This window comes from Hyperoodon ampullatus (genome assembly GCF_949752795.1).
Source record: "Hyperoodon ampullatus genome assembly, chromosome: 19".
Lineage (NCBI taxonomy): Eukaryota > Metazoa > Chordata > Mammalia > Artiodactyla > Ziphiidae > Hyperoodon > Hyperoodon ampullatus.
In genome coordinates, this window is record NC_136932.1 from 7,447,382 (window position 1) to 7,460,134 (window position 12,753).

General features: G+C 41.1%; 1 protein-coding gene and 1 pseudogene across 2 annotated transcripts in view; one reads left to right on the top strand and one right to left on the bottom strand.

Moving 5' to 3' along the window:
* The window catches only part of BRCA1 (BRCA1 DNA repair associated), a gene marked incomplete at both ends in the record, with an annotated part of 60,003 nt that overhangs the window by 17,401 nt on the left and 29,849 nt on the right, over positions 1-12,753 (bottom strand). The window contains 3 exons of the mRNA XM_079725929.1: positions 675-862; positions 2,501-2,627; positions 8,898-9,069. Coding sequence (XP_079582055.1) covers positions 675-862; positions 2,501-2,627; positions 8,898-9,069 — 487 coding nt within the window. The remainder of the gene's footprint in view (positions 1-674; positions 863-2,500; positions 2,628-8,897; positions 9,070-12,753) is intronic.
* Positions 3,397-3,917, top strand: LOC307067371 (NADH dehydrogenase [ubiquinone] 1 alpha subcomplex subunit 6-like; annotated as a pseudogene). Its single transcript has one exon. The product of its transcript is annotated as an NADH dehydrogenase [ubiquinone] 1 alpha subcomplex subunit 6-like (transcript).

Here is a 12,753-nt window from a genome sequence, read left to right on the forward strand (position 1 = left end):
ATTAACTTTTTCACTTAATAAATCATCAGATATCATTACCAAATTAAAAACAGACCATCCCTGAAACATTTCAGAAAATGTCACTCCATCAGCAAGTAAGCACAGCTAAGTAGAATGTATGAGGTTCCTAAAATGACCCTAGTGAACATGGCGAAAAACATTTAGATGTCCAAGAGCACCTTTTATGATAATGTGTTTTTCAGGATTAATTTAAAACTTTCTTTACTGATTAAAACCTTGATTTACAAGCCATAAAACACACCATTCAGTTACAGTGATTTATAAGGCATATAATATATAGCAATTTATATTCATTAATTCATAAAACAAGAGCTTACTTTAGAGATCTGACTCATTTTTCAATAAAGGACAAGCCTAAAACTTTACCCTAGGACCCTAGAACTCTCATCTAACAGTTGAAGTAAAATATTTAGAGAGCACCAAGACTATCCCATCCTCAAAACTGTTAGAGTTAAACCAATATAGACTGATTAACAGTGGCAATAATGTTCAACTTGGATTAACATTCAAGCTATTTTTCTAATGGGTTTAAGTATAACAGATGCATTCATGATAGACTACCACATTTGAAAGCTGATTCATCAGAATATCTTTAGGTTAATACTCGGAGTAAAATAAAAGTGTTTTCTCCATCAGAGCAGATGAAATATTACCTAGATCTTGTCTTGGCAGAGAAGACAGCTCCATTAAATCCTGGGCCTCAGACTCCGTCAGCTGTTGCTCCTCCACATCAACAACCTCAAGCTCCTTTTGAGGTGGGCAGTTTCCGTTCTGAAGACTCCTTGAGTGGCTGTGCATATACCGACTATTATCTGACAACTGCGATTTAGAAGGGGAAGACCTAGAAAAAAGGATGAAAGGAGAAAACCATCACTGTAGCTTGTGAAAGGACTAATCATACTTCCCAGGCAGCCAAGGCATAAGTGAAAGAGCTCACTGTCAGAGATCGGGAATGACTAGCAAGAGGGAACACGAGAGATGGCTAGGAGTCTGGGTTCACGATGTCTGCCAACATGTCAGGGCTGACATATAACATCTCTCCTTAGGGTCTGGCCTGAGGCAGTATATCTCCTAGCCATTTAAAAGCATGTCAGCAAATTTCACCAAATTATCCACTGCCACTCACTCAAATTCTATACACTATTTCAAATGAATGTATGAGAATCAGCTCTCTCATGAAAATAAGCTGATTAATTTTGACATTGCTACACTCATTCTTTCTACCCAGTTTTAGCAGAATTCATAGAATCATCCCTACCTCCTACCTTTTCAATGCCCAGAGTCATTCTAAAAATAAAAGCCAGCTATAATATATTGTTAGAAGAGCATATGCACACAGTAATTCCTCTACTCTTTCAGGTGTTTAGAACTTTGCTGAATACGATACTTATCAGCAGATTTAAAGGACCTCAGAGATCAGATAACTGATGCAAACAATTATTGGGTATTTAGTATGAGTCAGGTACTAAAGCTAGACTCCATGGATTAAAGATGAGCAAGACCTGAACTGTTCCTCAAGCAGTCTAGTAGAGGAAGTTCAATCAATGTGTAGGTTTTTTAATAGGAGTCTCTATAGGGTATACTGGGGTGGGGGTGGAGGAAGAGGAATATTTCATCTGAGTATTAAACGGGTGGTTAGCTCAATCGGTTAAAGCACAGCAATGAGGTCATTACCTCTAATCATGGGTTTAGGGCCTATGGAGGTCAAATCTTTTCATTCTCTATCACAGCCATCAGGCCATTATCACAGCCTCAAAAATATATCCTCAGTCCAATCCAAGATGCTTGGAAAAGATGGTGTGATTAGATTATTGACAACTTGTCACTATTCCCAGAGAGATAAGTGAAAATATACATACACTTGGTAGAAACTCAATAAATATGAATTCCTTTTCCTTTCTAGAGTCATGAGATGTGTGACTCTATCAGTTCTGAGACTCTTATCCTGAACTATCAATTTGGAATAATAGTCCAGAACTTGTCCTTTTACTTTCACTGTGTTTTTATAAAGATCAAATGAAGAAGTAGATAAAGTATTTTTAAAACTATAAAGTGTTATATTGTCTTATATCAATAGTGATGTGAACAACATCCCTGGAAGATATTCTGAATATTTACTGGGGTAAATTAATAGCTAAACTTTTTCTAGGAAGGCAAAAACTTCAATTAGGGCAAGGGCGGCCTTGGAGAAGTCTACCATCAGCCTCCAGGCCTGTTGAGGTTTTAGTTCTGTATTTTATTCTGACCTTGAAAAGGGACAGATCTACTGTGAATTTCTCATGTTGTAGCTCATGCCTTGTACAGGTCCAAAGAGCCTACATACAATTAAACAAAAGAAGTGTCCTAGGGCAATGAGAGGTTAGATATGTCTGTGTACAAAAAACTAGAGAAAGTATGGTGAAAAAAAAATTAACACTAAAAGTTTAACGTAAGTACAGGTGTTACTTAGCTACCAAACTTGACATTTATTACTTCTTACCTTTCCATTCTTGGTTCTTTATTTTTACTGGTGGAACAATCCGGAGATACTTGAAACTTGTCAGCAGAAAGGCTTTCTGGATTCTGGCTTATAGGATATTCACTACTTTTCTTTGAAGTTAATACTGCTGTAGATGGAATGAGAAAACAAAGAAATCTACTTTACTGCTTTGTCCTGGTGGTGATAATTCAGGTGAGAATATCAATTTTTTCAAAAGCAGCAATCTGTGACAATCAAATTGGTTTTTTTTTTTTTTTTTTTTTTTTTTTTGTGGTACGCGGGCCTCTCACTGTTGTGGCCTCTCCCGTTGCGGAGCACAGGCTCCGGATGCACAGGCTCAGCAGCCATGGCTCACGGGCCCAGCCGCTCCGCGGTATATGGGATCCTCCCAGACCGGGGCACGAACCCGTATCCCCTGCATCGGCAGGCGGACTCTCAACCACTGCGCCACCAGGGAGGCCCTCAAATTGGTTTTTTAAAAAATTAATTAATTAATTAATTTTTGGCTGAGTTGGGTCTTGTTGCTGCGCGCAGGGTTTCTCTCCTTGCGGCACAGTCTCGGTAGCTGTGGCACCCGGGCCTAGTTGCTCTGCGGAATGTGGGATCTTCCCGGATCGGGGCTTGAACCCGTGTCCCTTGAATTGGCAGGCAAATTCTTAACCACTGCACCACCAGGGAAGTCCCCATCAGATTGGTTTTTAAACAGGTATATCAGACAGAATTCTATAAACACAAGTGATACAGCACCAAATGGAACTCAATGACTAAAAAATAGTAACAACAATAAAAGGAACACTTTAAAACTGGGTAAATAAAGATACCCAGCTGAGACAAGGCTGAAAAAATAATATATTTATATTTTTTGGCCCTGAATGATAAAGACATAAGAATAGGAAATGAATTTTTATCTCTGCAGCAAACTAAATCGTACTCAAATCACCTCAGACAATAGGGAAGAGAAAGTACTAGAAAGCACAAAGCGCACTCTCTTCTCCATCCCTATCACCTCCACATCAAAGACTGTACAGGGCTTTAGCACGACGAGCGGCCTCCGCCAGGCTGCTGCTGCAGCCAGCACCTCGGTGAAGCCCATTTTCAATCGGGACATGAACGAGGCTAAGCGAAGGCTGCGTGAGCTCTACCGCGCCTGGTATCGGGAGGTGCCGAACACGGTGCATTTATTCCAGCTAGACATCTTTGTGAAACAGGGACCGGATAAAGTCCGAGAAATGTTTATGAAGAATGCCCACGCCATAGACACCAGGGTGGCTGATCTTCTGGTCATTAAGGGAAAGATGGAGCTGGAAGAAACAAAGTGTGGAAGCAGCAGACACAGGTCATGCGGTTTTTCCATGAAACAGAAGCACCAAGGCCAAAGGATTTCCTGTCCAAGTTCTGTGTTGGGCACGACCCGTGAAATCACTCAATGTTAAGGTGCATGTTGATATTTAAATATTTTAGAGCACAAATAAACTCAATATATGATTAAAAAAAAAGATTGTATAGGATGGGGGTTTGAGTTTTTGCATGTGTGTGGAAACGAGGGAGGGGTCAGATGAGAAAGAAAACAGAGGTGACATTTTGCTTCACATTTTCAATTACTAAGAAAATAATAAACCGAAAAACCAATACAAACAAAAAAACAAGGTGCCAACTGATAAGGAACCTGGAAGTAATACATGGAACTAATGATGAACTGGCACAAGAAAGGAAAAAACACAGGACAGACCCAAGGCACAGTTCTGGCACGTTAGTACATCCTTTTTATTCATTAATTCCTCCAAATGTATTAGTGTGTCACTGCTTCCTAGGAAGTGGCTTAAAGGCAGAAATATTTAAAAAGCAAAAACAAATACTTAAAAATTACAAATGTCTTCTATCCATTACAAAGTCACTGATGACTATAATTTATTTTGAGCTTTTATTAGAAAAGCCAAAATCCATAAATAAAGGCAGGAAAATTTAAACAAAGAGCTGTATTAATTAAACTATTTTTTTAAGACACTGGGTAGCCTGGGGGGAAATAATCATTGATTTCCTGAGTTAATCCTCAAATACATTATTTATAGTTTCCTTTATAGTCTTCTTTTCTGGCCCTGTGAGTTTCTAGGAACACAAGAACCCTGCCTGGAGCTACTGTAAGGTGCTGAAACAAAGAAGGGTCTAACCATGAACCAGCAGGTTTTTCTTCCAACTGGAATGTAAAGTTTTTAATATAGGCATCATTTCCCCCCTAAATACAAGGTGATCACTGATAAAAGGTAATGTGCAATGTCTAAGGAATCACACCAAACAGAATTAATTATTTTTTTAATAAAAAAAAAACTTATTGAAGTATAGTTGATTTACAATGTTGTGTTAGTTTCCGGTGTACAGCAAAGTGACAGAATGAACTATTGGAAAGGGCTTTTTTATTTTTTTAAGTGAAAGGGTGGGGAGGGAAAGGCCTCAGACACAAAAATAGATATTAAAAAGTCATTCCACCATCTGGACATTTAACATACAAGTTCCCCTTTTCATTACAATGGGGCCCAAGCTACAAAGAAAATAAGCTAACCTGAGTTAGGATTCAATAACTCAATAGTACCTAAAAAATACAGGGAAAAACTTTTCTGCTCTTCTTTTTCCTTAATCCTTATTTCATAGATGCAGTGATCCAGAGCCCAAGTACTGGAACAGTACTGTAGTCCCCCCTGAAATCATTCCTTCATCTGTGGGTCTTAATATGTTATATTCTTCATGGGTAGGAAATATGGGCCAGACCAAACATTTAATAAATTTACTGACTGCCTATTAGGTGCTAATAAGCATTGTTGAAAAGTATTGGGAAGAATCAAAGAGAAAGACATTGAAAAGGAGGAAAGAGATATTGAGAAATGATAAACTATAAGCTTTCAGGAATGAACGTACTGTAGCGCAGAAAAGCTCAGATGTGTCTGAAAATCATTTCAGCTGTAATGGACTACGATGTTACAAATGTTAATGTTTGCTTTATGAATGACAGGTAATTCAGGAGGAAAAAAACAAAACAAAAATAAAAACAAAGTGCCTGATATGAAATAGCTTTACCTGCAGAGGGAGGTACACATCATTCATAATGGGTAAGAATACACGTTTGCACAAAAATATTATGCAGGCTTGGGAATGACCCTTAGGTAAACAGTAGGGCAGATCTAGGCTGAGGGCAGGACATTTGATGTAAAGATCCTGGAAAAGGAGCTTTCATCATCATTAAGAATACGGATTCTTAAAAAATAAAAACTGGGGTTTCCCTGGTGGCGCAATGGTTGAGAGTCTGTCTGCCAATGCGGGGGACACGGGTTCGAGCCCTGGTCTGGGAAGATCCCACATGCCGCAGAGCAACTTGGCCCGTGAGCCACAACTACTGAGCCTGCGCGTCTGGAGCCTGTGCTCCACAACAAGAGAGGCCGCGATAGTGAGAGGCCCACGCACCGAAATGAAGAGTGGCCCCCGCTTGCTGCAACTAGAGAAGGCCCTCGCACAGAAACGAAGACCCAACACAGCTAAAAATAAAATAATAATAAAAAAATAAAAATAAATAAAAATAAAAACTGGTGAAATATGATTAAGTCTAGAGTTTCGCTCATTACTAGCAATGCGCCAATGTTGGTTTCTTCGTTCTGACAAAAGTACCATGGTAATGGAAGATGACAACATTAGGGGAAACTGAAACTAGGTAAGGGGTAGAGTTCCTGTAGGAACTCTCTGTACTATCATTGCTGCTTTTCTGTAAATCTAAAGTTATTCAAAAATAAAACATTTATTTAAAGAATAAGTCATTTTAGTACAGCTGAAGGTAAACAAAACTGCTTTTCTCAGGATTAAGAAGTTTGCTTGAATTTCAGTTAGACTCACACCAATTTAAGAGGGAAAAAGGCACAAAACTTGAGCTGCTATTAAGTTGATGCTCAAAATGTTTCAGAAATAAAGCCACAAAATTCCAGAATCCATACCCAGAAATTTTCTTTCAGTAACTCTATAGAGTGGGCTTCAGAGTTTTAATCATGTGAATTAAAATATTTATTGAGCACCTACTGTGATCCAGGCTCAGGTGTAAGGGTTCTCTGCCCAGATGGAGACTACATTCTAGTGGGAGGTAAGGAGGAACTCTAAACAATATGCAAAACAAATTAGATATTGTTAAAAGTTAAGGGCCTTCCCTGGTGGCGCAGTGGTTAAGAATCCGCCTGCCAATGCAGGGCACACAGGTTCAAGCCCTGGTCCGGGAAGATCCCACAAGCTGTGGAGCAACTAAGCCCATGTGCCACAACTACTGAGCCTGTGCTCTAGAGCCTGTGAGCCACAACTAGTGAAGCCTGTGCGCCTACAGCCTGGGCTCTGCAACAAGAGACACCATCGCAATGTGAAGCCCGCACCCCAACAAAGAGTAGCCTCCGCTCACCGCAACTAGAGAAAGCTCGAGCGCAGCAACGAAGACCCAACGCAGCCAAAAAAAAAAAAAAGGTTAATAAGGGCTATTGAAAAAATCTAACAGTATAACAGGGTAAAGTGGGGCCGGAAAAGTCAGAGACTTAAAAATTACAATAAAAAATACCGTGGTTGGGCTTCCCTGGTGGCGCAGTGGCTGAGAGTGAGCCTGACGATGCAGGGGACACGGATTCGTGCCCTGGTCCGGAAGGATTCCACATGCCGCGGAGCGGCTGGGCCCGTGAGCCATGGCCGCTGAGCCTGCGCTCCGCAATGGGAGAGGCCACAACAGTGAGAGGCCCGCGTACCGCAAAGGAAAAAAACAAATACTGTGCTTAAAGGTGATCTCCTTGAGAAGTAGCATTTGAGCAATTTGAACAACATATTCAAGTTGTGCAAATATAAGTGGGCATGGCAGACACTCTCTGTGGAGTTGGGAGAGGAGACACTTCTTTTTAAATGGAGAAATTCTCATAAGCCTCTCTTCCCTCCTCTCAACATTTACCCACCTACTTCAAAACTCTGAGGATATTATAATTTCATGAGAAAGTACACCAATGAATAAGTTTACCACAAAGGATAGAGTAAAAGCTCTTTCATTAAAAAAAATGTTTTATATAGAAATTCAGAAGAAGTTTTCAGTTTTTCAAATCCATAGTAAAATAGAATACATAAAAGTATAGCACTTATGAAAAAAAAAAGCCACAAAGAAACATTTTGTGTACAGATCTTCAGGAAAATATACCCCCCCACAACAAAGATGAGATAGTAGATTCACACACATATTCAAAGCCAGACAATAAAATTTTATATCTGGTGCATTCAAATTGAAAGTCTAGTCTGTTTTTAGATTGAAGGTGGTGAAAGCACCAACGAGAATTGTGATGGTGACGAGACTTGGGGCTACATTATCTGGGAGATGAACTAAATGAAGATAGTTACAAAGAATGCATTTAAGGAAATACATTTTGAACCACTGCCATAGCAACAGAGTTCCTAGCTTCTCATGCATGAGCTACTTACTGTTTCTCTCTGAACATAAAAACACTACAAGGCACACACTCCGGGACCAACGCCACTCTCCTGAATAATTAAGAGTAGAGTTCCTAGAAAGACTCAAAGGAAGGCCCTTTGGCCCCCTGTAGGCCTGAGGAAGGGAGAACGAAGAAGGACTTTAACACTAAGTTAGCTGGGTAGCTAGCACCAGCTCCCCCCTGGAACCCAGGCCTATGCCTAGCCTCTCACTGCGTGTCTGTGTATTTGCCCCTGTTTAAAACCCTGCCTGATGTGTTGTTTTTCACAGGCTTTTTCCAGTTAAAACTCAAATTTTCATCTCACTTTCCTTCCTTTATGCCAGGTTATTTCTCAGCTTGGTGCTCACTTCTTATAGGGAGTCAGCTCAGAGCAGCTCCCCCTGCCCAGTTACTCCAAATGCCTCGTCTTGTTGATAACAATCATGCTGTTATAAAGCACCTGTCTCTGCCACATAATTGGGCTTTCTGTGGATCAAGGTGCAGTTCCTGAAGTATATATAGACGTCTCTGTCTATAAACCAGAAAGTAGATTAAATAGGGCTTTGTGATCTGACACCAGTGCTATAAGAAACATGTCTGAGTGGTTTTTTTATAAACTTTCTAAAATGATGGGGTTACCTATTTCCAATCTGCCCCATGACACTCAGCTTCCTGTGGGTGCCCCATAGCATTTCCTTACTGTGGGTACTCAGATGACGATGCTTACTGACTGTCTTGGGCCCGCTGAATGGTAAATTAGTTGTAAGCAGAGACTAGAAGAAAGGCTCTAAGATTTCCCACGGAGTGACTCAGCAAATATATGCTGAGCAAAGATCATAAAATGTTGGAGCTGGGTCCATACTTTTCAGAAAGAGATAAAGGCTTAGGGAAGGAAGAATTTTGCTTAAGGTAACAGTTTGGCCAATATTACAAACCTTTTTCTGATGTGTTTTGTTCCAGATTTAGCAGGTCCTCAGGGGCACAAGAATCAGCTATGAGGGAAAGGGAGGTGTGAGAAGCCTGGCTCCCGTGCTGCTCTAACACAGCTTCCAGTTCGGCCATTTCCTGCTGGATCTTTAGCAGGTTATCTTGCATGGTATCCCTCTGCTGCAGACACAAGAAACAACACCAAGAAAGTTATACTCTTTTAGAAACTTGCCAGAAATCAAGAACATGTTACACCAATTAATTTTACCACAGGACTTGAAATCACCTGGTATGGAATTATAAGTTCTGCCTGAGCACCTTTTTAAATTTTTATTTATTTATTTATCTATTTATTTATTTGTCTATGGCTGCGTTGGGTCTTCTTTGCTGCGCGTGGTCTTTCTTTAGTTGCGTTGAGCAGGGGCTACTCTTCCTTGTGGTGAGTGGGCTTCTCATTGTTGCAGCTTCTCTTGCTGCAGAGCACGGGCTCTAAGCGCGTGGGCTTCAGTAGTTGTGGCACGTGGGCTCAGTAGTTTTGGCACGTGGGCTCTGGAGCGCAGGCTCAGTCGTTGTGGTGCATGGGCTTAGTTGCTCCGCGGTATGTGGGATCTTCACGGACCAGGGCTCAAACCCGTGTCCCCTGCATTGGCAGGCAGATTCTTAACCACTGCGCCACCAGGGAAGCCCTGAGCACCTTTTAATCTGACCATATTCATGCAATTAATGCCCATGAAATTATTTCAGAAAGATGTTAGAGGGGGAGAAAAAATTCCTCAAACTCTCCCAAATAGGCTTGTTTTATTGTGATGTCCTTTTGAAGTTGGTTATTTTCTTTTAAAGCTAGGGAGTGAAAAAATAACGTACTCAAAACACTTTCGGTATTTAAAATTAGCATGATTCTGTTAACATCTTCCACAGGCTGCATTTCAAAAATTTGGTATTGTGGCACTCATAAGAGATTTGGGTTAGTCCATATAAAAATGTCTAATCTCTGGCTTGTGAGGTCTCTTCCTTTTCTGGGATTCTTTGAACATTTAGTTTCTAACAGAATAAGCAAAGAGCTAATTCATTAATTTATCTATTTATTCATTCAACAACTATTTGTTGACCACCTATTATGTGTTAGGCACTGGGGATACAGCCCTAGAATGGTGCTGCCATTCTAGATGGGGACGGGGTACCTAGAGATGGCTGCAGAGAAGAACCGGCTATATGGAAGGATCCAGCAGAAAGAGCCCTCAGAAAGCCTGTAAGGTCAGTTATTGTTTTCAATTCAAGATAATGGGCTCCTCTTGCTTATGAGGCTCCTGATGTTTATTTCTCCATATGAAGAAGAAATCTGCTAAGTCTAAGGCTTTTTTTGTTTTGTTTTGTTTTTTTAGTGTTTATTTATTTTTACTTGTTGACAGTTTGCTTTATTTATTTATTTACTTATGGCTGTGTTGGGTCTTCGTTTCTGTGCGAGGGCTTTCTCTAGTTGCGGCAAGCGGGGGCCACTCTTCATCGCGGTGCGTGGGCCTCTCACTATCGCGGCCTCTCTTGTTGCGGAGCACAGGCTCCAGACACGCAGGCTCAGTAGTTGTGGCTCACGGGCCAAGTTGCCCTGCAGCATATGGGATCTTCCCAGACCAGGGCTCGAACCCGTGTCCCCTGCATTGGCAGGCAGATTCTCAACCACTGCGCCACCAGGGAAGCCCAGTCTAAGGGTTTTGATAAGTGAAGTATTTTGTAAGTAAGGAGCTCTCCAAAATATACATTTCTTCATTACTTTTAGAAGGAGCATGTATGGTTGCCAGCAAACCCTGGGGAAACAGATTGTTTCACCCTGTGTCTTCTGATCCTCGCAAATGACTTTGCCCTCTACTAAAAACAAGCCATCTACTTTCTCCTGTTCACAGTTTTTAGGAGGTTTTTATGACTGGGAAATGCATTCCCTGCTCCACTAAGGCTTCCACTGCACCCTGAGGCTGCTCTGCTGCCAATGGCCACAGCAGCACCATTGCCACCACGTGGTGTCTTGTGAGTAGTTCCATCACTGATCAAATCCTAGCCAAGGGCTCACCTCAGTAAATCTGGAATGAAACCAGGATACCTGATAAGCTTCAAGGAGCTCTATCAGTCACTACTGCCACAACCATCACATCTAACTTCTGCGGCCATTAAATAGGTAAGAAAATCAGAAAAGTAATGGGAGAATTATAGGTAGATAACTTTCCTTTGGGTTTTCCCAAAGCAGTTACTTTATAACTTGGACAAATTCCCCTGCAGGCAATTGGCCTGATACATTTGGGAGACTAAACCCAAATTGGTTACCAAGTTTTCTTGATTCTAATTCTTGTGTTTCTTGAATTAGTCCTACTTTTCTTTTCTATTCCCACTGTGCTACTCTGATATCTACTTTTAATACAGCTAAAGTTCCCTAAAAGCCATGTTCATCATGTCTCTTTTTTCCATTAGGAGCTTAGTTGTATACAACTGCTCATATAAAATGTTAACACTTTCTGAATACTGTATAATTATTACTCGTTATTGATCTCATGATAAATTCCAAATTCCTAAGCACAGCATTCAAAAGGGCCTTCACGGGCTTCGCTGGTGGCGCAGTGGTTAAGAATTCGCCTGCCAATGCAGGGGACATGGGTTCGAGCCCTGGTCCGGGAAGATCCCACATGCCGCGGAGCAAGTAAGCCTGTGTGCCACAACTACTGAGCCTGCACTCTAGAGCCTGTGAGCCACAACTACTGAAGCCCGCATGCCAGAACTACTGAAGCCTGCACACCTAGAGCCTGTGCTCTGCAATAAGAGAAGCCACCACAATGAGAAGCCCACGCACTGCAACGAAGAGTAGCCCCCGCTCGCCGCAACTAGAGAAAGCCCGCGCGCAGCAACGAAGACCCAACTCAGCCCAAAATCAGTCAGTCAGTCAATCAAAAGGGCCTACACACTCTAATCTTATCTCGTTTCTCCCCAAAACCACCATGCATGCCCTGTTTTCCAGTCACATGGGACAACTTTGTGTTTCCTGGTCATGACTTCACACCTCTGTGCCATTGCCTCGATTTACTGCCTTTCTTCTCTTTCCACCTGGAAAAAATTCTCATCTTTTAAGGTCCAGCTTGAATATCTCCTTCAGAAGTCCCCACCAATAATACATCTCCTGTCAGGAACAGATGACCCTTCAGTGCTTCATTTATACTGCTAGTGCATTAGTATACCGAAGTGGAATACCTGTTCCTCCTAGATGGATAGAATCCTTCCTTAATCATTTTTGTATCCCTAACATCCAGCAGGCAGTAAGCATTTAGTAAATGTTTAATGCAGAAATGAATTAATGAATAAATATAGTTAATCAGTCTTTGATAAAGAACAGATACTAATGATACCAAATTAGGATTTATCTCCTATATATGTCTCCCCAGTTCTGTATAAACAGACCTTGGGAAAAGATCCCACTTCAATCATTTTGCTTGTTGGAGCTACTCTAGATTTAAGTTAGCCCTGAAATCTGACTTTGGCTCTGTTTTGGGTAGATGCTTGATAAAAACAGGTTACAAAATGAATCTTGAACAAATAAGACATATATCTCTGGGAACAAGATCAGAAATATAGAAAACAAGGAGGTAGTTTATTGAATGTCAAATATCATACAATATGGCTAAGGCAGATGGAATCAGAAACCGAACACTACAACTCTAAAACACAAGGGATAAAAAGGTGAAAGTCATGTTGACAGAGCCCCAAATCCACACTGAGAAAGGATCATAGTAATTGCAAACAGAGAAAAGGCCTCCTAGGGAATTCCCTGGCGGTCTAGTGGTTAGGACTCTGCACTTCTGCCGCAGGAGGCACAGGTTCGATCCCTGG